This window comes from Sarcophilus harrisii, chromosome 2 (assembly GCF_902635505.1).
Source record: "Sarcophilus harrisii chromosome 2, mSarHar1.11, whole genome shotgun sequence".
In the NCBI taxonomy this organism is placed as follows: Eukaryota; Metazoa; Chordata; class Mammalia; order Dasyuromorphia; family Dasyuridae; genus Sarcophilus; species Sarcophilus harrisii.
Window position 1 is genome coordinate 58,631,047 of NC_045427.1, and position 21,042 is coordinate 58,652,088.

The 21,042-nt window shown below is 37.6% G+C and overlaps 1 protein-coding gene across 2 annotated transcripts; it reads right to left on the reverse strand.

Annotated features, from left to right (window-relative positions):
- Positions 1-4,826: 4,826 nt before the first annotated feature.
- On the reverse strand, positions 4,827-20,222 carry LOC100922176 (chemokine-like factor). Of its 2 annotated transcripts, none has more exons than XM_012540875.2 (4): positions 20,015-20,222; positions 11,471-11,629; positions 7,581-7,676; positions 4,827-5,549 (listed from the first exon to the last, which is right to left on the reverse strand). In XM_012540875.2, exons 1-4 carry the CDS (start codon positions 20,102-20,104, stop codon positions 5,310-5,312), a joined length of 585 nt encoding a protein of 194 aa, XP_012396329.1. In that variant the 5' UTR covers positions 20,105-20,222; the 3' UTR covers positions 4,827-5,309. The 2 variants fall into 2 exon arrangements, with proteins under 2 accessions (XP_012396329.1, XP_003759139.1); XM_003759091.3 differs by having other exon boundaries at positions 4,827-5,586.
- Positions 20,223-21,042: the final 820 nt, after the last annotated feature.

Consider the following 21,042-nt stretch of genomic DNA (forward strand, 5'->3'; position numbering starts at 1 on the left):
AAATCTGGCTTCAATGATTTACTATAGCTGTGTCATCCCGAGCAAATCACTTAACTCCTCATTACATCAGTTTTTCCTCTGTAAAATGGGGACAACTGGAGAAAGGGACAGACTATTCCAGTATTCTTGTCAAAAAAAAAAAAAAATCTCATGGACAAAAGTCCATGGGATCACATAATGTTGGACACAACTGAATGAATGAACAACAAATGCACCTGGCATCGTACTAAGCTTTAGGAACATAAAGTCCTCCCCCTTCCAAATAGAAGTAAAATTTAAAAAAAAGCCTATTTTCAAGGAGCTCACATTCTAATAGTGGAGATGCTATGTAAAGACCTAGGTAAGTAGGATACATATATAGAGCATCTCAGGGTAATGTGAAGGGAAAAGGCCTTAGGAAGCTGAGCAGGAAAGGCTTTTGGCATAAATGGGATTTGAGCTGAGTCTTTTAAACCTTTTTCAATAGTATTTTATTTTCCAAATATATGTAAAGATAGTTTTTAACATTTATTTTTGTAAGACTTTATATTCCAGTGTTTAGAAGAATTGCACATGTATAAGCTATATGGGATTTCTTGATGTCTAGGTGAGGGGGGGAGGAAGAGAGACAGAGAAAATTTTGGAACACAAAGTTTTGTAAGGGTGAATGTTGAAAACTATATTTTCATGTATTTTGAAAAATAAAAAAAACTATTTTTTTTCTAAAAGACTACGTTCTAAATTTTCTCCCTTACCTCCCTCTTTTCCAGGACATAAAATAATCTGATATAGGTTAAATATTTGCAATTCTTTTTTTATTTTTTTTTATTATAGCTTTTTATTTACAAGATATTACATGGGTAATTTTTCAGCATTGACAGTTGGAAAACCTTTGGTTCCAATTTTTCCCCTCCGTCCCCCCACCCCTCCCCTAGATGGCAGGTAGACCAATATATTGCAATTCTTTTAATCATATTTCCATATTTGTCTTGTTGTGCAAGAAAAATCAAACCCAAAGGGAAAAAATGATGAGAAACAAAAAGTGAAAATATTATGTTTTGATCCATGTTCAGTCTCCATAGTTCTCTCTTTACATGAAGATGGCATTTTCTATCCCAAGTCTATTGGAATTGCCTTGAATCATCACATTGGTGAGAAGAGTCAAGTCCATCATAGTTGATCATCACAAAATCTTATTACTGTGTACAAGGTTCTCTTGGGTTCTATTGAGCTGAGTCTTGAAGAAAGACAGGGAAACTTAACAGATGGAGCTGAGAGGGTGGAACCTTTCAAGACAGAAGGCAGTCAGTGCAAAGGCAGAACAATGGAAGATGAAGTGTCATATTTGAGTTCTAAGTAGTGCAGTGTGGCTTGATCCTAGAATTCATAGAAAGGAAGTTGTAAGAAGGCTGGAAGGATTGGAAGTTGATGGGTTAGGAAGGCCTTTAAGTGTCAAATAAGGAAATTTATATTTGATCCTATTGGTAAGTCATTGGTGTGGCCAAATCTTATTTTTCCTCCTGTTTTTAAATATCTTTCTTGTATATGGCTTATCCTGGAGACACATAGATGTCACCTGATGTAGGCCCTCATTACCTTTTAACCTGAAATATTTCAATAGTCTCTTTTAAAAAAATATTTTATTTTTCTCCCAATTACATGTCAGGGCAATTTTTAGCATTCATTTTTTCCCCCCTGAAGGAACTGGGGTTAAGTGACTTGCCCAGAGTCACACAGCAAGGAAGTATTAAGTGTCTGAGGTCAGATTTGAACTCAAGTCCTCCTGATTTCAGGGCTGGTGCTCTATCTACTGACCCATCTAACTGCCCCTTAGCATTCATTTTTACAAGATTTTTAGATTCTAAATTTTTCTCCTTTCCTCACTCCCCTTCCCTCTGCTTCTGAGAATAGTAAGCAATTTGATAAAGATTATACATGTGTGATCATGTAAAAATATTTCCATATTATTCACAGTTATAAAAGCAGAAACAGATCAAAAGGGAAAATCCCTTTGAAAATAATATGCTTTAATCTGAATTCAGAAGCCATCAGTTTTTATCTGGATATGGATAGCATTTTTCTTCATGAGTTTTTGTACTTATCTTGCATCACTGTGTTGCTGATAAGATCCAAGTCACTCATAGCTGGTCTTCATACAATGTTGCTGATACTGAGTAGTGTTTTCCTAGTTCAGCTCATTTCACTTTGCATCAGTTTGTACAGGTTTTTCTGAAATTTGTTCATTTCTTATTGCACAATAGTGTTCCATTACATTCATACTACATAATGTTCACTCACTCCCCAACTGATGGGCATCCTCTCAATTTCCAATATTTTGCCACTACAAGAAGAGTTGCTAAAAATATTTTTGTACATATAGATCCTTTTCCCTTTTTTATGATCTCTTTGGGATACAGACTAGTAGTGGCATTGCTGAATCAAAAAATATGCAGTTTGGTTGCCCTTGGGCATAGTTCTAAATTATTCTCCATAATGGTTGGATCAGCCCACAACTCCATAAATGTATTTCTCACATCCTTTCCAACATTTATAATTTTCTTTCTTTTTATCATATTAGCCAACCCAATAGATGTAGTACCTGAGTTGTTTTAATTTGCATTTCTTTAATCAGAAGTGATTTAGAGCACATCTTTAAATGCCTATAGATAACTTCGATTTCTTCTGAAAATTGCCTGTTCACATCCTTTGATCTTAATCTATTGGGAGAAGACATATACTCCTTATAAATTTAACTCATTTCTCTATATTTGAGAAATGAAGTCTTTGTCATTTGCGGTAAATATTGTTTCCTAGCTTTTTGCTTTTCTTCTAATCTCAGCTACATTGGTTTTTATACAAAACTTTTTTAATATAATCAAAATTATCTAGTTTCCATTTCTTAATACTTTTTTTTATTTGGTCATGAATTCTTTCCTTCCTCATAGATCTAATAGGTAGATTATTCCTTATTCTAATTTGCTTCCAGGGTCATCCTTTAAATCGTGCATCCATTTTGACCTTAGCTTGGTACTGGTGTGAGAGTTTATGTCTTATTGTTTTCCAGTTTTCCTAGCAGTTTTTGTCAAATAGTGAATTCTTATCTCAAAGAACTGGAGTCTTTGAGTTTATCAAACACTAGGTTACTAAGATCATTTACTACTGTATCTTGTGTACCTAATCTATTTCAGGACTTTTAAAACTTTTCCCATTTATGACCCCTTTCTGTCCAAGAAATTTTTATGTATCCTCATCTTAAATCTAAGCCAAGGTGTTTCTGGCAGTGTTCACGCATATGCAGTACAAAGTGTGCATGTTGTATATTCAGAACCAAGGCTGCAGTGAAGTCACACAATATAACACAAGCAAGCACTACACCTTGAATTCATTAAATATTTGATTTTGAATTAATTTTTGGCTTTTTGAATGATTAATAGACTGGTTAATAATACCTTGCTTTTTAATAGCATTTTATAGTCATCTAATTCTTTTCACATTTCATTCATTATACACACACATACATATACACAACCTTGTATAAATAAGCTAAACAGGCTGAACCTGTTGCTTTTTTACACACATGGAATTGCTGATTTAACTAGTAGTAGAGTACACTACCTGAAGTGACTGTTCTTTAAAAAATACTTTGTGAATTTGACGAATACTACATACAAATGTTTCAATACACAAATAAAAAAGGGGGCTTATCTATGAAATTATAAATCTGTATTCTTGGAATTCTGTATTAACTTGGTTTTTAAAAAGCATATATCAGATTTAACCATCTCTGCCTTGCTCGTCTGTCCCTTTCTGAAATGTCTTTTGTATCTATGTTAAAATATTTCACTTAGGCTTTTCCCCCATCTCTCTCACTCCCTCTGTGCCCGTTTGCTCTCTCCTCTCCCTCAAAGTACCCAAACAAAACAAATTCAAACATGGTAGTATGAAGACATCTCTTTCTATACCTAGAACTTAAGCAAGTTGTGAGCATGCTCATCATTTTTGGATTGGTAACCTGATACTGCATGGATTAGAATTCTAAGTCTTTCCAAGTTGTTTTCCTTTATGAGAATGTAGTTGCTGCATAAATTATTTCCTTGGTTCAGCTCACTTCATTCTTCATCAGTTCACACAAGTCTTCGGGGGATGTTTTTGTCTCTGTGTCCCCAGCACTTAGCAGAATGCCCTGGGTGCTTGTCCAAGAGAGAGCTGTACTGGGCACTTAAGTCTCTGTTTCTTCTCCTTTCCAATTAGACGCGTTACCTCAGGCCTGCTCTTCTTCATAAGATAAACTGTGGTATCTTCAGTCATCAGAAGCCACTGAGGTTTCTGCCATATTTCTCTTTTTAACATTCCCAACAGCTCCAGAACCTTCAGGGGATAACAGGATGGGAGAGGGGGACTTTTTTCTGTCCACTTCATCATCTGCTTTTCTTCATGATCCTATTCTCCTCTGTGGTCATGAGGGTCAGCTTCAGTAACTATAGTTTTAGACCTGTGGAAGTTGAATTCCTCTAGCTATGGGCAACTGCAGAGTTGCTGCCTTGAAATCAGCCTGTTGAGACCATGTGATTCTCTGCTTTCCCCAACTCCCATAGATTTTATATTCCCCCTTTATCAATTCTTTACTCTTTCCTACAGCTACATTCTCTAACTTGACCCAAGATCTTGTAACAATGTATGTAAACTGATTTGCAGACTTTAAACTGCTATATGTCTTCTGTTACTATCTGCATAAAAAAACTTTACCAATTCAGTATTTGCAAGGAGAGTATAAGCACATCTGTGTAGTACAGAAGCAGGACTAGGGATAGAAAAGATAGGGTACTACCCAAGAATTTTCAAGACTCTTTTTTATAAATGCATTTATTTTTAATGCAAGAAAACTTTCACAGTAGGCAGGGATTTTTTTTGACAGGCCTATTTTTTTCCTATATAACAGGAGTGTTGTATAGATGACCACTAAGGTTCCTTCCAGTTGGAAGACTCTATGGTTCATCATGTCGAATAAGCTGCAAAAGTTTAATGCAATTCTTAAACCTTGCCTTATCCAATTTTGGATTCTAATAGTTTTTAGACAACCCAATACCCTAGACTGGGAAGAGACTGGCAATTTACAGGGTTCAAAGCAAGTAAGGATCTTAGTGATGACTTAATCCAACTCCTTGGTTTTATAGAGGAAAGCAGCCAACTATCAAGGCCAAGCCATCTGCCATTCAGATGGAACCAGGATCACAGAATTGAGTCCATCCTGTTCTTCCACCTCTAAAGGCAGACACATTACCAATCTTCCTCTGTTTCCAGAATTTGTCCACTAGAAATTCTTCCTTATTTTACTTTTTCCCCCTTTTCCCAATTTCACACTTTAGAGAAAATATGAAAGACACAGAAATATATTTGAACTTAGAAGAAACAAAATTACAAGTCTTCATCTTTTTCCTGAGAAAGACGAGGGTGATAGCTATGATGAGAGTGGCGAGAGTGACGAGAACGTCGCTTTTTTTCGTGAGTGCGCCTTTTCTCATAGGGACCACTTGGATTAAACATGAGCTTTCTGTAGATGAGAGCAGCATCTGCAACAGTAAACACAGTTGCCACAATTCCAAGGATCTGTTTTAAAAAAAAGTTATTACTTTTAATCATTCATGGAAGAAAATAATTTCCCATTCCCCCTTGTAATTTTTAACAAAATCTTCATAATCACAATCTAGATCTTTAGGTTAACTCCTTTGCTTAAATGTATACTGGTAGAGAGCTTAAATAAAGCTTAATCTAACCCCTCTTTCTCCTTATTGTCATCTCTGTCAAAGACCTCCCTTTTGTCCAAAGTTTTTCCAGTACATAGGAAGAGAAAATAAATGCTGGCAAATGAAAAACAAAGTTATTTTCAAAAAACTTTCTCTAGTAACTATTTGGAAAATGAGAGAAGGGCTAGTTATTCAGAAAAGGCCTGAAAAAATATTTACCTGTCTTCCATGTGTTACCTGTATATTAGAGCCAAGGAGTCTATTTCTATAGAGCATTGTATAAATTCATGAGTGCTTAGCATCGTATGATTGTGTTTATTGCTTAACATCTTGATTGTAGTGGAATCATGAAATATTAAAGCAGGAAGGACGCTTAACATCTAGCCTCATTTGACAAATGGGGAAACTAAGTTCCATAAAAGGAAAATGATTTACTCAAATTCACACAGTATATTTGTGGTTGAGCTAAAATATAATCCAGGTTCCTACCATCCAGTCTGGTACTTCCTCCAGAGACACCATTCTTTTAATGAGATGGGTAAAAGGAAACCAGCTCAATCTAGGGAAGTTGCATGGAATGTATATACATATTGAGCTATAGATGTCACAAACTGAGTTGCATCTACTCAGGGGAAATAACATTTTTAGGATTCCTTTTAAGGTTCCTGAAAAATATAATTTATTTATATTAAATATTTTAATGTTGTCCAGAATGCTCTTGAGGAACAAGCTGATGGCAACTAGTGTCTTAATGAAAAACCTTTAAGACTAAAGATGCCATAAAGACCAAGCAAAGGATCAAATCTATATAGAGGAGGATACTGTTAAAAATACTCCTGAGAGTTTATTTTAACAAAGAAAAATCACTCCTCTCTCTATCCTCCATATTCTATTCTTTCTTCTGAACATGATGCCATTCTAAGTAATTGGAATACTTGGGTTTGCAATGAGGACAGGCAAACTTCCTAACCTGGCTCACCATAGCTTTTTGAAGAGGACAAAAATGGTTCCATGCAAAAACTCTGCAGACTTTTTTTTGGACTAAAAATGTGAAAAACTTTTATTTCTTCCTCTAAATTAGAGATTGATAAGTGAGAGATGAGTGATTACAGGATAATAGACCTAAAGAGTTGGAAGGGACTTTTATTAGTCATCAAGTCCTACTCCTTTCATTTAAAAGATGAGGAAACTGTGCTAGTAAATGGCACAGATAGAATTAAAATCCAATCACAGTGACTATACATTCTGTGTTCTTTCCATTCCAGAAGTTGATTTTCCAGGCCTATGAAAGAATTGGGGATTTTTAACTTGAGAAGAAGACTGGAAAAATAGTAGTTTAGGAGATACATGCAGATTGCCCTCAAATGTCTAAAAAGTTAACATATAAAAGTGGCATTAGGACTAGCTAATGAGGTAATAGGGAAGCAGATTTTTTGATTGTGGAAGATAAGGTATGGGTTCATATCACTGGGAATGTTTAAGCATAAATTGGGTGACCACTCACTGGAAATGATAGCAGTTAAGTTCAGGATAAGGGTTAGATCAGATGACTTCTGTGGGTTCCTTCTAAATGTGAGATTCTATGACCTTATTTCTGTGCAAATCTTGAGAGAAATATATATCATAACATAAGAACTATTAAGACAGTTCAGCTATATGGCCCTTACAGATATGGAATTCCTACATTAATGTGAAGGAATCCATTTATAGTATACTTTCACAAGTAAATGGTCCTCCAGTTTTAGTGTAAAATGATACTCCAATTCTGGGCACACAACTGATACCATTACCTATTCAATCAGAATTTTATTGACATCAATTCACTTAGGGAGTGAAGCTAACAAGACTTCTACTTACCCCTGCAACAGCAATCTGTATTTTAGTTTCTGGTATCAATGACAAAACAGACACGATCATAAGGAACACTATGGTCATTAGTGAGTTTATAATGTCCTGAAAACACAACATAGAGAAGTCAGATTTTCCTGAAAACTGAGGCTGGCAAAAAAATAAGTCTTTAGAATCAATATAATAAAGTCTAAGAAAGAAAGGCAATATGGAAAGAAATTTGGGTGTCAGAATTGGGTTGAACCTCCATGGTTTAACTAGGCAACTATTTGCAAGTCACTTCTCCAAGGCTCAAGTTTCTTCACTTGTGGACTGGGGATGACAAAACCCTAACTAGTTACTTTATGAGATCATTGTGAAGGTCAAATGAGATATGTATGAAGTGCTTTGCTAATCTTAAAGTGTACTTCAATCCTGCTGTGTTGTAGAAATGTCAGTGATGAGAAATGAGGTGCCCTTTATCTGTGGCTCAGATTGACACCCGGAGGTCCTTATTTTTCTCTACCATAGTTGAGTCAGTTACTAATCCTGAGCACAAACCATGGGTGAGATATTTTAGATAGGACAGAGAGGCTCTGGGGGTACGTCAGCAATGCTCAGTATTTAGGTACTGTAGGTGCAGGGAAATACTCATGAATGACATATGTTCTAACTTAAATAATGAGGTAAGATGGTTTAGTGGAAAGAGCATGTAGAGTTAGCCAGAGGGTGTGAGTTCAAATCTCATTATTGCCACCTGCCCTGCATGACCTCCTGAGGTTCTCCTCACCAATAATGAAGGGTTGGCCTAGCTGGCTTTTAAAGCTGGGGCTTACCATAGTACTGCTGGGCCTATGTTAGGTATTTAATAAGTACTTCTTGGCTTTAAAGGCCCCTCCAGTCCTACATCTAGGATCCTCTGAATTATTTTGCTGTGGGACAATTTGCACAAAACAAAATCCTCAGTCAATATTCATCCTGCCAAATGCAATAACTGAATTGTCATATATGCCATTATTCCTGGTAAGATTGCAAGTCATGACATTTGGATAAACAACAACCCAATGTGATATGAACTATAATATTTGGTTTCAGTGAATGTAAATTTCAAGAAATGGGACTTTTGTCATTATTAATCAAAGAAATGCAAATTAAGACAACTCTGAGATACCACTCCACACCTGTCAGATTGGCTAAGATGACAGGAAAAAATAATGATGAATGTTGGAGGGGATGTGGGAAAACTGAGACACTGATGCATTGTTGATGGAATTGTGAATGAATCCAACCATTCTGGAGAGCAATCTGGAATTATGCCCAAAAAGTTATCAAACTGTGCATACCCTTTGACCCAGAAGTGCTACTATAGCTTATACCCCAAGGAGATACTAAAGAAGGGAAAGGGACCCGTATGTGCCAAAACGTTTGTGGCAGCCCTGTTTGTAGTGGCCAGAAGCTGGAAAATGAATGGATGCCCATCAATTGGAGAATGGTTGGATAAATTGTGGTATATGAATGCTATGGAATGGTATTGTTCTGTAAGAAATGACCAGCAGGATGAATACAGAGAGGCCTGGAAAGACTTACATGGACTGATGCTAAGTGAAAGGAACAGAACCAGGATATTATATACCTCAACAACGATACTGTATGAGGATGTATTCTGATGGAAGTGGATTTTCTTTGACAAAGAGAAGATCTAAATCAGTTTCAATTGATCAATGATGGACAGAAGCAGCTACACCCAAAGAAAGAACACTGAAAAATGAATGTAAACTGTTTGCATTTTGGTTCTTCTTCCCGGGTTATTTTTACCTTCTGAATCCAATTCTCCCTGTGCAACAAGAGAACTCTTTGGTTCTGCACATATCTATTGTATCTAGGATATACTGTGTCATATTTAACATGTATAGGACTGCTTGCCATCTGGGGGAGGGGATGGAGGGAAGGAGGGGAAAAGTCGGAACAGAAGTGAATACAAGGGATAATGTTGTAAAAAATTACCCAGGCATGGGTTCTGTCAATAAAAAGTTATAGTTATTAAAAAAAAGAAAAAAAAGAAATGGGACGTTTGTGCAATTGACTTCTTCAGCTGTCCCACCAAGAGTCAGCTCTTCGGTGGCCTTATCAGGCCCTATCAGATCCCTGTAGTTCCACAAGACCATCAGCAGTGCTTAATAATTTCTCCTTTGAACTGGCAAGAAATGCAAATACAAGACAAATGCTTACTCTTTGCTGCCAAGTGGCCCTGGCCCTTTTAAAATCTGTTTCTATATCTGGGTGCAGCTCCTTGCCCTCAGCAATTATCAGATTAGATTGCAGAAAAGAGATCAGAACATGTTACTGTGGTGATACTGCTGTCTAAAATAAGCACGAGTAGGGGTGCAGAAACAGGATCTGAAGTTTGGGTGCTCAAAAGGTGAAGGCGATATTAAAAAATAACTTTACCTAGGTCAGGTCTGCTTGAGGCTAATCTGCATCATAAGTTATCTGGGTTCTTGAGTGTCTGAGGTTCACTCATAGATCAGCTTGACCAATGGAGTTAATTGTCATCTTTTAGAATAGGCTTCTCTACTACAGTTTTTCTCTTTCTACGGCTACACAAATCTGTAGGAGTTATATACTAGGTAGAGTGACATCATAGAAGAAAATACTTTTTAAAGAATATGGTTGATGTCCATCAACAGGGGGCTAGATGAAAAAAAATTATGATGAATATAATAAAACATTTTGGTTCTTGCCTTTGCCTACCAATATTTTGGAATTGTTTAAAAAGTGTCAAGAGGGATGGAGTCAGAGAAACTGGGAAGATGTGTATGAAATGTGTAGAACTGAACAATTTATACAAAACTATAACAGTGTAAAGAAAAACACTGAGATTACTATTCAATGCAATGATGAGCTATATAACTCTGGAGGACCAATTCCAGTTGTAATGGGCTGAGGTTTGAGTTGATGCACTGAGGTCCCATTTACGTGAGGCTAAATAGTAATTGGGCTATACTCTATTAATATACATGATTGGATAAAGAATGGCCCCGCCCACTCTCCATGCAAGTCCTGATGTATTGTATAGGAAATGATGATTTTGGTGGGTGGAGGCAGAGAGAGACAGGAAGAGAAGCTGGGAGAGATTGAGCCTGGGTTCCATACTCCTAGCTGCTGGTTGTGTGGCTGCTGGTCTAGCTAGCTTCTTGACTCAGCTGCACACATTGCTATTGCCGATTCCCTTCCACTTCCAATCTTTCTTCACTGAGAATAAAGACTGACGATTTCCCCCTAACCTGAATTCCTGACTCTGGCTGATTTTAAAATACGCGATCTTCACACCAGTTGCTACCCTATTCCTGACAAGAGATGTGATAAGACTTGATGTACAGATATGTATTTTGAGATATGATCAATGCATGATTTGTTTTACTGACTTCAGGGCTAGTACTCTATCCACTGCACCATTTAGCTGCCCCTTTTCTTCCTATTTTAACTAGCATTTTGTGCTATATTGTATTCCATTAGGACTATTTTTTTTTTTTTTTTTTTTTGCCTCTGAGTTTAAGATAAGAATTTTACAGAATTGCCTGTGTTCTCTTCTCTGGCCAAATATCTATCATATGCTACACTTGAATTATGCATCTCTGAAAATAAGTGCAGAGTTACCTGAAGCCAACCCGGATACTAAGTGGGATAAGACCCAGAGGAACCAGGTTAGAGGTACTCCTACTGGCCAATTCTCCCAAGACCATTCTATGAATAGGTTAAAGAGTATATATAGCATAGCTGTGTAATAGAACTTTATGAAAGAAAGTAGAGAGAGTAATCCACTGGCCTGGGCTAAAAAAGGCTTTAATATTAAAGAATGGGGATTATACAATAAAGACCTTATATAGAAAAAAAATTCATTATAAAAAATGCACACTTACGAGCAAAGGCCAAAACAAAAATTTCAACACTAGGTCAAGTCTTAGTAAATATAATATTACGAAAAAAAACACAGTGATGGCTTCCAAAGTTGTGATTACTATGTATGTTTCAGGGGCTTGAGCAACAATATATATGATCAAGGCTACTATAATCAAAACCTGTAAGAAAAAAAAAAGGATTTACTTCAATATAATTTTGTTTCAAGTTGCAAACATTTCTAACTATGATTGCTTTCTAAATACATAAGCAAGAGGTGTGATTATGAAGTATTAAGATTTATTTCTTCTTTTCCTTGATGAGGCAAAGTCCTCTAGTATCTGTGCCCTTTATAATTTTTTCCTTTTTTTCCTCCCCAGCTCTTTGCTTCCTCAATTCTTCTTCCTCTCTTTAATCTACAACACTCACACCCATTCCCCAATGGGGAAATTCCTGCTACACTATAAATTTTTATAAATTTAAACACACATGTACATTGGGAGTGGGAGTGTGGGGAAACACTGACCTTTCTTTCATTTATGTGGGAACCTCTCAATGTGGAAACTCGGACAAAGCAGATTGCCTGGAACACTGATTAAGTGATTTACCCAGGGTTTGAGGCGCTGCTTGAATTCAGGTTTTCTAAGGTCACATCTCTAGTTATTATGCCAGCAGTTTTCAGAGTATGATCTCAGACTTCTCCAGGGGTCTGTGAAGTAAAAATTTTTTATAATAATAAGATATGATTTGCTTTTTTCAATCTCATTCTTCTATAAGCATATAGTGTTTTCAGAGGCAACATGACCTATGTATTAGATTTAGCTGGGAACACAGAGACTGAATTACTTTTTAATCTGAAGAATTGTACTTTTGCCTTACAAATGGAGAAATGTGCAGACATGTAAATGGAGGGATGGAGGTGAGGAAAAGTATTAACATGTACTATGTGCTCAGCAGTAACAAATACTTCTCTGCAAAGTAGGTACTGTTATTTTCCCCATTATACAGTTGAGGAAACTGAAGCAAACAGAGATTAGAGTGATTTGCTTGGGGTTACACAGCTACTAAGTGTCTTGAGACTGGATGTGAACTCAGGTCTTGCTGACAGTAGGCACAGTGCTCTATCCACTGTGGTTATTTCTCTCCCTGCTGAACATACTGGCCATTCGATGACTCTTCCAGTACTACTGTTTTGGCAGCTAGGATACTATATGCTTCAGGCACATCATCCTGCAGAACTGTCCCAGAACCTGCCAACCTCAATATCGGGGGCTCTAACCTGATGGGCCTACACACCACTGCATTCCCTGGGGAGGAGATGCCCACAGCTGAAGGCAGTAGGGGTGTTTGGGCAGTATCCCTGTACAATCTCAGATCCCCACTGCTCAACCAAGACAACCACCAAGTGTGGATGAATGCTGAGCAACTGTCAAATGCTGAAGCTCCTCCCCCCCTTTTTTTTTCATCAAACCGTGTAGTATATGAATTCAATGAGTTTTGGGACAAAGAAGTGCTGAGATAAACTTTAGTTATTCAGACTTTTGCTATCTGGTAGATATTTTCTCAGAAATGAAGTACACCTGTCACTTCAAAGAAAAAAATTGAGAGAATTTGTTGCCAATGACAAAATTTGAGCTTTCAAGAAAAAACTGGAATTTTAGAAAACTTGGATGCATCATCATAAACTTGAGTTTCCTAAATAATTGGTATCTCAGTACTCTCATTGTTAATTGGTTCAAGAAAGCACAATAAATGGCAAAAACAAGTGTCAAGCGAATTTTTCCCATGAGGAATAAATCTCCAGCTTGTAGCCTAACATTTCTCCCCATCCAATGCCCCAAAGGAAAAGTGGGGTTTCCAATTGTAGAAAAAAGTCCAGCCCAACTCATCCAAGCTCTTCCCTTCTTAACTACTCATTTTCTGAGGAGCCACTTCCTTTATACTCTTTTCCCTCTCAAATCCTCCAAGCTTCTTTTCCAGGTAGGATGGGATAAGGAAAGAGGAGGCCTGGATATGGAGGCAGAAACTATGGTCCCACACCCTGCCCTGCTCAGGGCTCTGGCCTCTGCCCAGGCTTAGGACTGCCAGGAGTCCGGGGTCCCCTCCTGTTGCTTCTACCTGGGCTCCACTGCAGCTACTTGCACCATCACTGCTGCTGCGGCTATTTCTCTCCCTGCTGAACACACTGGCCATTCGATGACCCTTCCAGTACTACTGTTTTGGCAGTTAGGATACTATATGCTTCAGGCACATCATCCTGCAGAACTGTCCCAGAACCTGCCAACTTCAATATCGGGGGCTCTAACCTGATGGGCCTACACACCACTGCATTCCCTGGGGAGGAGATGCCCACAGCTGAAGGCAGTAGGGGTGTTTGGGCAGTATGCTTGTACAACCTCAGATCCCCACTGCTCAACCAAGACAACCACCAAGTGTGGATGAATGCTGAGCAACTGTCAAATGCTGAAGCTACCCCCCGTTTTTTTTTTCCATCAAACTGTGTAGTATATAAATTCAATGAGTTTTGGGACAAAGAAGTGCTGAGGTGCCACTGTACTTAAAAAGACTTTTTTGAAGAGATTGGTAGTGATTGTAACAAATGTGATATACATGTGATATAATGAAATGTGTCATTATTTGGGAAATCTTAAAAACTCAGTGGACAATTTTTCTTTCTTTTTTTCTTTTTTCTTTCTTTCTTTCTTTTTTTTTTTTCTTTTTTTTTTTTTTTACAAATAACCAATGCAAGATGTTTCAGAATTATGCATGAGTAAATAATTCATTAAAGTTCAAGATAAATCAATGAAGTTTAATGTAAGATATGAAAAATACACTAAGATTTCATCTTCCATATTGCAACTAATCTTTAAATAACTGACACTTATCAAGTTTTGATCAATTAGCATCAAAGGAGAGTATCTACAATTACCTGAAAAAATTATTAAAATACATCTCCCTTTTTCAATTATGTATTTATGTGAGATTGGATTTTCTTCATGCATGTCTGACAACATATTACAACAGACAATGCAGATTAGAGAATACAGCTATTTATTAAGATAGCAAAGAAATTTATAAAAATGTAAAGCTGAAATTTTCACTAAATTTTGTTTTGGAAGAGAGTATTTTTTCATAAAATGTTATTTTTGCTAACATATAATGGGTCATCAATATTATTTTAAATGAATTAATAAAAATTACAAACTTTCCATTTTAATTTCTAATATGGCAAATAGCTATCACCTATATGAGTCCTCAGTAATAAAATTTTGACAGTATAAAGGGGTTCTGAGACCAAATAATTTGAGAAATGCTACACTTATTTAATATAAAGATGCTCATTATTATTTTTAGATATATTATCACTATTATGGTATCATGGAAGCTAGTACATTTGGGCTTGTGTCAAAGAGAATTGAGTTTGGCTTCTGTTTTCAACATGTACTTCTAGTTACCTGTGACCATGAGTAAGATGATTAGACTATAAAGCTGTAAAATGGTGGTTATAGTTATACTATCTGCTTCACTATAGCATTATGGAAGTACCTGTCAAGTGTTATAAATTACTATCCTAAAAACACACTGATAATTTTTCTATTCTTTTAACACTAATGGATATCCCTTAGAACTATGTAGAGAGTCAAAATCCTTTAAAAATACTACACATTTGCATTCTAGAACTCAACTACTTTAAATGCTTAATCTGGCTTCTGGACCCACAATTCTGGCTCTCTTACAATTCCTCAAAATCTGCTTCTCTAATCCAAAGCTCCAGACTTGCTACCTCAACTGCTTGTTTGACATTTACATTTGCCTCTTTTCATCATCACTGTGGGACTATGGGTCTTTAAGACTAATATATCTCTTGCGTCTGTCAGCCCTGGACTTGGCCCAATGGTTTCCTTCTCTAGTTTCTTGATGCTGTCACCTTTCCTTTGGTGTAGGAGAAAACATAGATTGGTTTTAGATTAAGGCTTTCCCCCTTCTCTGTCCTGCTTTCTAAAAATTGTGTGTGTGTGTGTGTGTGTGTGTAAAAATAATTAAAATTCTCTGGATTTCTTTCTGGTGTTTTAACTGTTAAGCACTACAAGGAAACCTACAAAGCATTAAAATAACAAGCCAGATGAGAGGAATGTTACAAACATGTTAAACAGATAATCTAGGATCTTGGTCTCTTCTCTTTTGAAAGATCATCTTTCTGCTGTACCCCAAGTCCTGTAAACTCACTTTCTCTCCAAATTCTCTTGGTGATCCCATCTCCTTATAGGTTCAATTTTCACTTCTGTAATTTAAGATTACTGCATCTTAGATTTATAACTTAAGAGATCTTAGAGGCTATCTAGTTCAAATCCCTCATTTTAAAACTAAGGAAGCTGAGGCTCCGAGAAGTTAAATGACTTGCCTCAAACCTAACTGAGAGTTTAAGGACTGCTTATCTCACAAACCTTTTAAACTGAGGACATTCACTAAGATGTTTCCTCACATTTTCCTGACATCATCCAGTCTCTGATGGGAGAAGTAGCTCTCATGCTAGCCAAAGCTAACTCCTATTACATCCAACTTCGATAACATTTCTTCTTAACCTCTTTAGCCTATTGCTCTCGCTAATCATCCCTTCTTTAATCTTTAAACTTTCCCCATCTCCTGGTTTCTTTTATTCTCCTAAAAGCATGCCCATGTCTCTCTAATCCTAAAATAACAACAAACACACTAGATATATTTTGGTGATTGTTTCTCCTCAGTTAAACTCTGAAAAAAGCAGAAAAAAGGTGTATCCACTTCCTCTCCTCTCATGTTTCTAAAGCCTGTGCAGTCTGGCTTCTGACTCCATCTTTCCAAATTTATCAATTATATCTTGATTGCCAGATGTAATGGCCTTTTCTTAATTATCATATGAGACTGTTATGTCCTAGATACTCTTTCATTTCAGGTTTCTGTGACTGTTCATTTTTAGCACTTTTCTTGACAACTATTCTTTCTCTTCTGCTGGATCATTGGCCATGTTATGCCTGAGTATCTCTGTCCTGGTTTTGTCCTGGGTTTTCTTGTCCTCTGTCCATGGCTCTGTCCTGGGTTTTCTTTCTTTCTTTTTTTTTTTTATTATTTCACCTGGTGATCTAATTAGCTGTTTCAAAAGCCTTCAGGTCTCTCTCCATTCCAATCCATCCTCCACATAGATGCCAAAGTGATATTCTAAAGCACAGGTCTGATACTAACACTACTCCTTCTCCAACTTAAAAAACTTCAGTTGGCATTAATGAGAATTGTAAACCAGCTTATTCTCAGGAATTGCTAAAATGAGCCCATCCTGTTCCTATTATCAATCATAATCAGAAAAGCCAGTGTCTCCCAAGTTAGGAGCATTGAAAAGCCTTGGTAAAGGTTTTGATACATCTGCAATTAACAAAAGCTTAATGTGGTGCTATAGAATATTTTAGAAACACAAAATGAATATTCTAAAGAACAACAGACTATTCTTTCAAGTTACCTGGGACCATTACAATCCAATGAAAAGTTAAACTCAACATCTATTTTGTATTTAATGGGAAATCTAGAAATAAGTTTTTTCCAGCAAATGGTTGTATAGTCTTTAGGAAAATGCACCAAATTGCCTGAAGCTCAGCAGAATCGGAGGCTTCTTTCTAAATCTGATGTCACAATTGAAAACCTTGTAATACTGTACTATAATCACCCCTCAGCAGTAAATGTTCTCATAAAACACAATGAGGATTTGGGAGAGGATAGTGGTTAGTGACATAGAACAACCATGAATGACACATAGACATCCATCACAGATTACAAAGGTTTGCCATTAACCAAATACAATTTAGTAAGGCAGAGTCATATTGATTAAGCAACTGGCTCGTGTGTGTGTGTGTGTGTGTGTGTGTGTGTGTGTGTGTGTGTGTGATGACTTTTAAAAGAGACTCAAAGAGAGGAGGAGGAGAGGATAAGGCTTAGAGAATATAATGAGATATTGAGATTGTCTTAAATATGCCAACAAGACAAGTCTGAGAAAACTGACCTGATGATGACTGATAATAGGAACAAGAATGGGCTTGTTTTAGCTATTCCTGTGAATAATCTGGTTTAGAGTTCCCATCAGTATGGGCATTCTTTTTTAAAAATATCTATTACCTCTTAGCCTCTCCTACTATCTATTTAACTACTGTGATTAAAATTATTTTATATTTATGATCTATAAATTTACAACTGTTTGGTCTTCTGCATTAGAATGTAGAATCTTTAGGATCAAATAGAAATTCCACTGCTTCACATTTAAGCTAGCCACAAGGAGGGAATCTTTTTTTCTTTTTAGTGTTCTTACACATTATTCCTCTCCATGCAGTCAAAGGTACAGACATACTTTTGCTTCTCACAGACTTCTCCCCTTTGCACTGGCTATCCTCTATGCTTGGAATACTCACTCTCTATTCCTCCTCTTAGAATCCTTGACTTCCTTCAAGATTTACCTCAAGTGCCACCTTCTCTACAAGGCCTTTCCTGCTTCCCCTAGTCTTAGCATCTTCTTTTTTAAGGTTACCTTCAGAATGGGATTGATTGGATGAAGTTTTCTCAAGTTTATGAGACTAGGCCTAAGTCATATGATCCCTATTCCCAGCCTTGAACTCTGGGATGCAGAAAGTTAGTGAAGTTACGTGACCCACAGGAAGCAGACAACATTAGTGACCAGTGGTCAAGGATGGTTATGTCCTTTTAGTCTATTCAATGAAAAGGCTGGGGGTCTTTTACTTTTTAAATCTTGGCAAGCTGGAAACTGGCCAGGTTCCAGGAGCTGGAATGGCTCCCAGCTGTGTGTTTGGGTCTTTCCCTGCAGGGATTAAATAAATGCTTTCTCTTTGTACCTGAAGATGTCTCTGATTAGTTAATTTGGGAAAGGGAGTCTTACACCTGTTCCACACAAGTCCAATTACTCTGTAATGGAGAAAAGAATGGGATGTGCAATTTCATTGATACATGGAGCTTCTGGATAAGGAAATTTCCTCTAAAACACAGAAAGAGTATGACTTGCTCTGGCTCATTTTTGGCTTCCAGGATGTTTTCTCCATACACTGCTTTGTGGTCTCCCTCATTAAAATGTAAACTCCTTGAGGTCAGGGACTATTTTTTTTTCTTAGTATCTCCTATACTTAATACAGAACATGGTAATTAGTAATTTATGTAAATGCAAATTAATTGGATCTCTGCTAAGTGTTGGTGAGGGACTAGTATAGCTCAAAGAAACTATGAGCACGAGTTCCCCAAAACTTGTTTCCTTTAGCTGTTCAACAGAGACCCTTCTAGATGCCTTCCAAGGACTTCTTTCTATGATTTTTCTTGGCTTCCATTTCAATGGCTTGGGTGAAAAAACAAATACTCTGGGGCCAACAACAACAACAACAACAACAAAAGATACCTTTCTCGGGCCCAACAGGTTCTCCCTGCCTTCTTTTAGTGTTCAGGTCAATGATCAATTTCCCAAGACTCATCCCTTCAGGGAGTGGTTTACTAGAATCCAGGTTCACAATAGAAAAATCTGTTCATGTACAGTAAATAACAAAACATAAAATATAGGATCATGGCACCAAAATCTCAAATCCAACATTTTCAAAGACAACTCATTATTTTTAGTTTCTTCCCTTCCCTTCCTTACATCTTCCTTTTGACTTCTTTAGGTCATCAACAGCACCATCATTCTCCCTTGATTTTGTGGGAGGCCTTAGAATAGTCTTTCATCCCTCTCCTACCAATCATATTCCTTTCCATTTTCTATTTCCACTTTCCTCATCACCTCAAACCAGAATTCTCAAGACAACTCTCTCCAAAGGGTCTGAATGTTATCTCTGCTATTTACTATCTTTATGAATATGAGCAAATCACTTCAACTATGAGCTTCAGCTTTCTCGTCTACAAAATGCAGATAATATTTGATGAACCTAACATACAGAGATATGGGGAAAAAAGGCTTTGTAAACATTAGAATTAAAAAAGGTGAGCTTAGATTAGTATTAATATTACTTCAAGACTCCATGATGCCTTTCCTGGTGCCCCCAGCTGGAGCTGATGACCTCTTCTTTGGAAGTCCCACAGCACTTTTTACTTCCCAATGGTACTTATTAATTCTATCTTAAATATTTATATAATCTGGATAGATGCTTCCTACTGGATTGGAAATTCCCAGAGGTCAGGGGCTTGGTCTCATTTTTGTAACACCCACATTGTCTAGCACGTGACAAGTGCTCAGTAAAATCTGTCTAATGAAAAGCAGAAAATCTGTTATAATACTTCATAGTCACACCTGATTATTATTAACATCTTAAGGTCTCAACTTCCTTAAATATAAGACTATTTTCAGGATATTTCAAGTTAATCTCAAATTGTACAACCATCATCTTACTGACTCAAAACATTCTAATCATCCACACCGTTTCGGTCCATTTTCCAATACACCTGGGCCTGGTCTAATCTAGCCCCAGAACTAAGGGTGGAATGTACCTGCCCCGAGGCCCCTCACCCAAGTGTCCGACTTCTGGCCACCCTCTCCCCAGGCCAGGCTTCCCCCTCACCAGCCGTATCATCTTCACTATGCCCTTGATGGAGACCAAGAAGCCCCACACAGTCCTCCTCTCCTCGTCGGAGTTAATCTGGGATTCCATGACCCAAGCGAGCACTAGCCAGCTCGGCCAGCTCCCCCTCCTAGGCTTCCTCCGACTCTGCTCCGGGGCACCCCACCCGCTTTTCGCTTTAGTTAACGGCAATAGCCGCGCGCTGCCCCTCCGTACCCCCCACTCTAAACCGCCGCGTGCCCACCTTTCCCGCCTCAGGACACTGCCTCCCAGAGCCTCACTGCGCACGCTTACCGCCTAGAGACTCCCGCCTTCCTTGCCTCGTGATGCCGCCGGGAGCTTCAGAACTATGGAGGACCGCTTCCCTGACCTCACTGCCCACGCGGGCCTGTCTCGAGACTCCCTCAAACCTTTCTCTCCCTGTCTCACTCCCTACGCTAGCGCTTGCTTCCCATGGTCTCGGTCCTGCCTCGTGTTTTCCTCCAAGTCCTCTTGAGAGCTGTCTCCCCTGTTTCACCACACACTATTGAGGGCTTCCCGTCGACCATCTTGACCAATTGTTTATTGGGAAATAATCCCGCCCTCATTTAATAGTATTTCATTTCTCCCATAATTCCATATCAAAATAGGGTTTAACGTTCATTTTTGCAAGATTCTGAGGTCCAGTTTTTCTCCCTCTCTTCTACCTCCCCCCCAAGACAGCAAGCAATCCTATATAGCCTATAACATGTGATCATATTAAGCATATTTCCATATTGGTTTTGTTATGAAAGAAGAATCAGATAAAAGGGGAAAGCCACTAGAAAGAAAAATAAAATTTATTTAATGAAAATAGTTTGCTTCAATCTACATTCTGACTGTATAGTTCTTTCTCTGAATATGGATTCGCATTTTTCATTCCATGTCTTTTGGAATTGTCTTGGATCAATTGCTGAGAAGAGTTAAATCTATCATAACTGGTATACACAGTATACAATGTGCTCTTGGTTCTGCTCACTTCACTTTTGTGAAATGAACATCAATTCCTG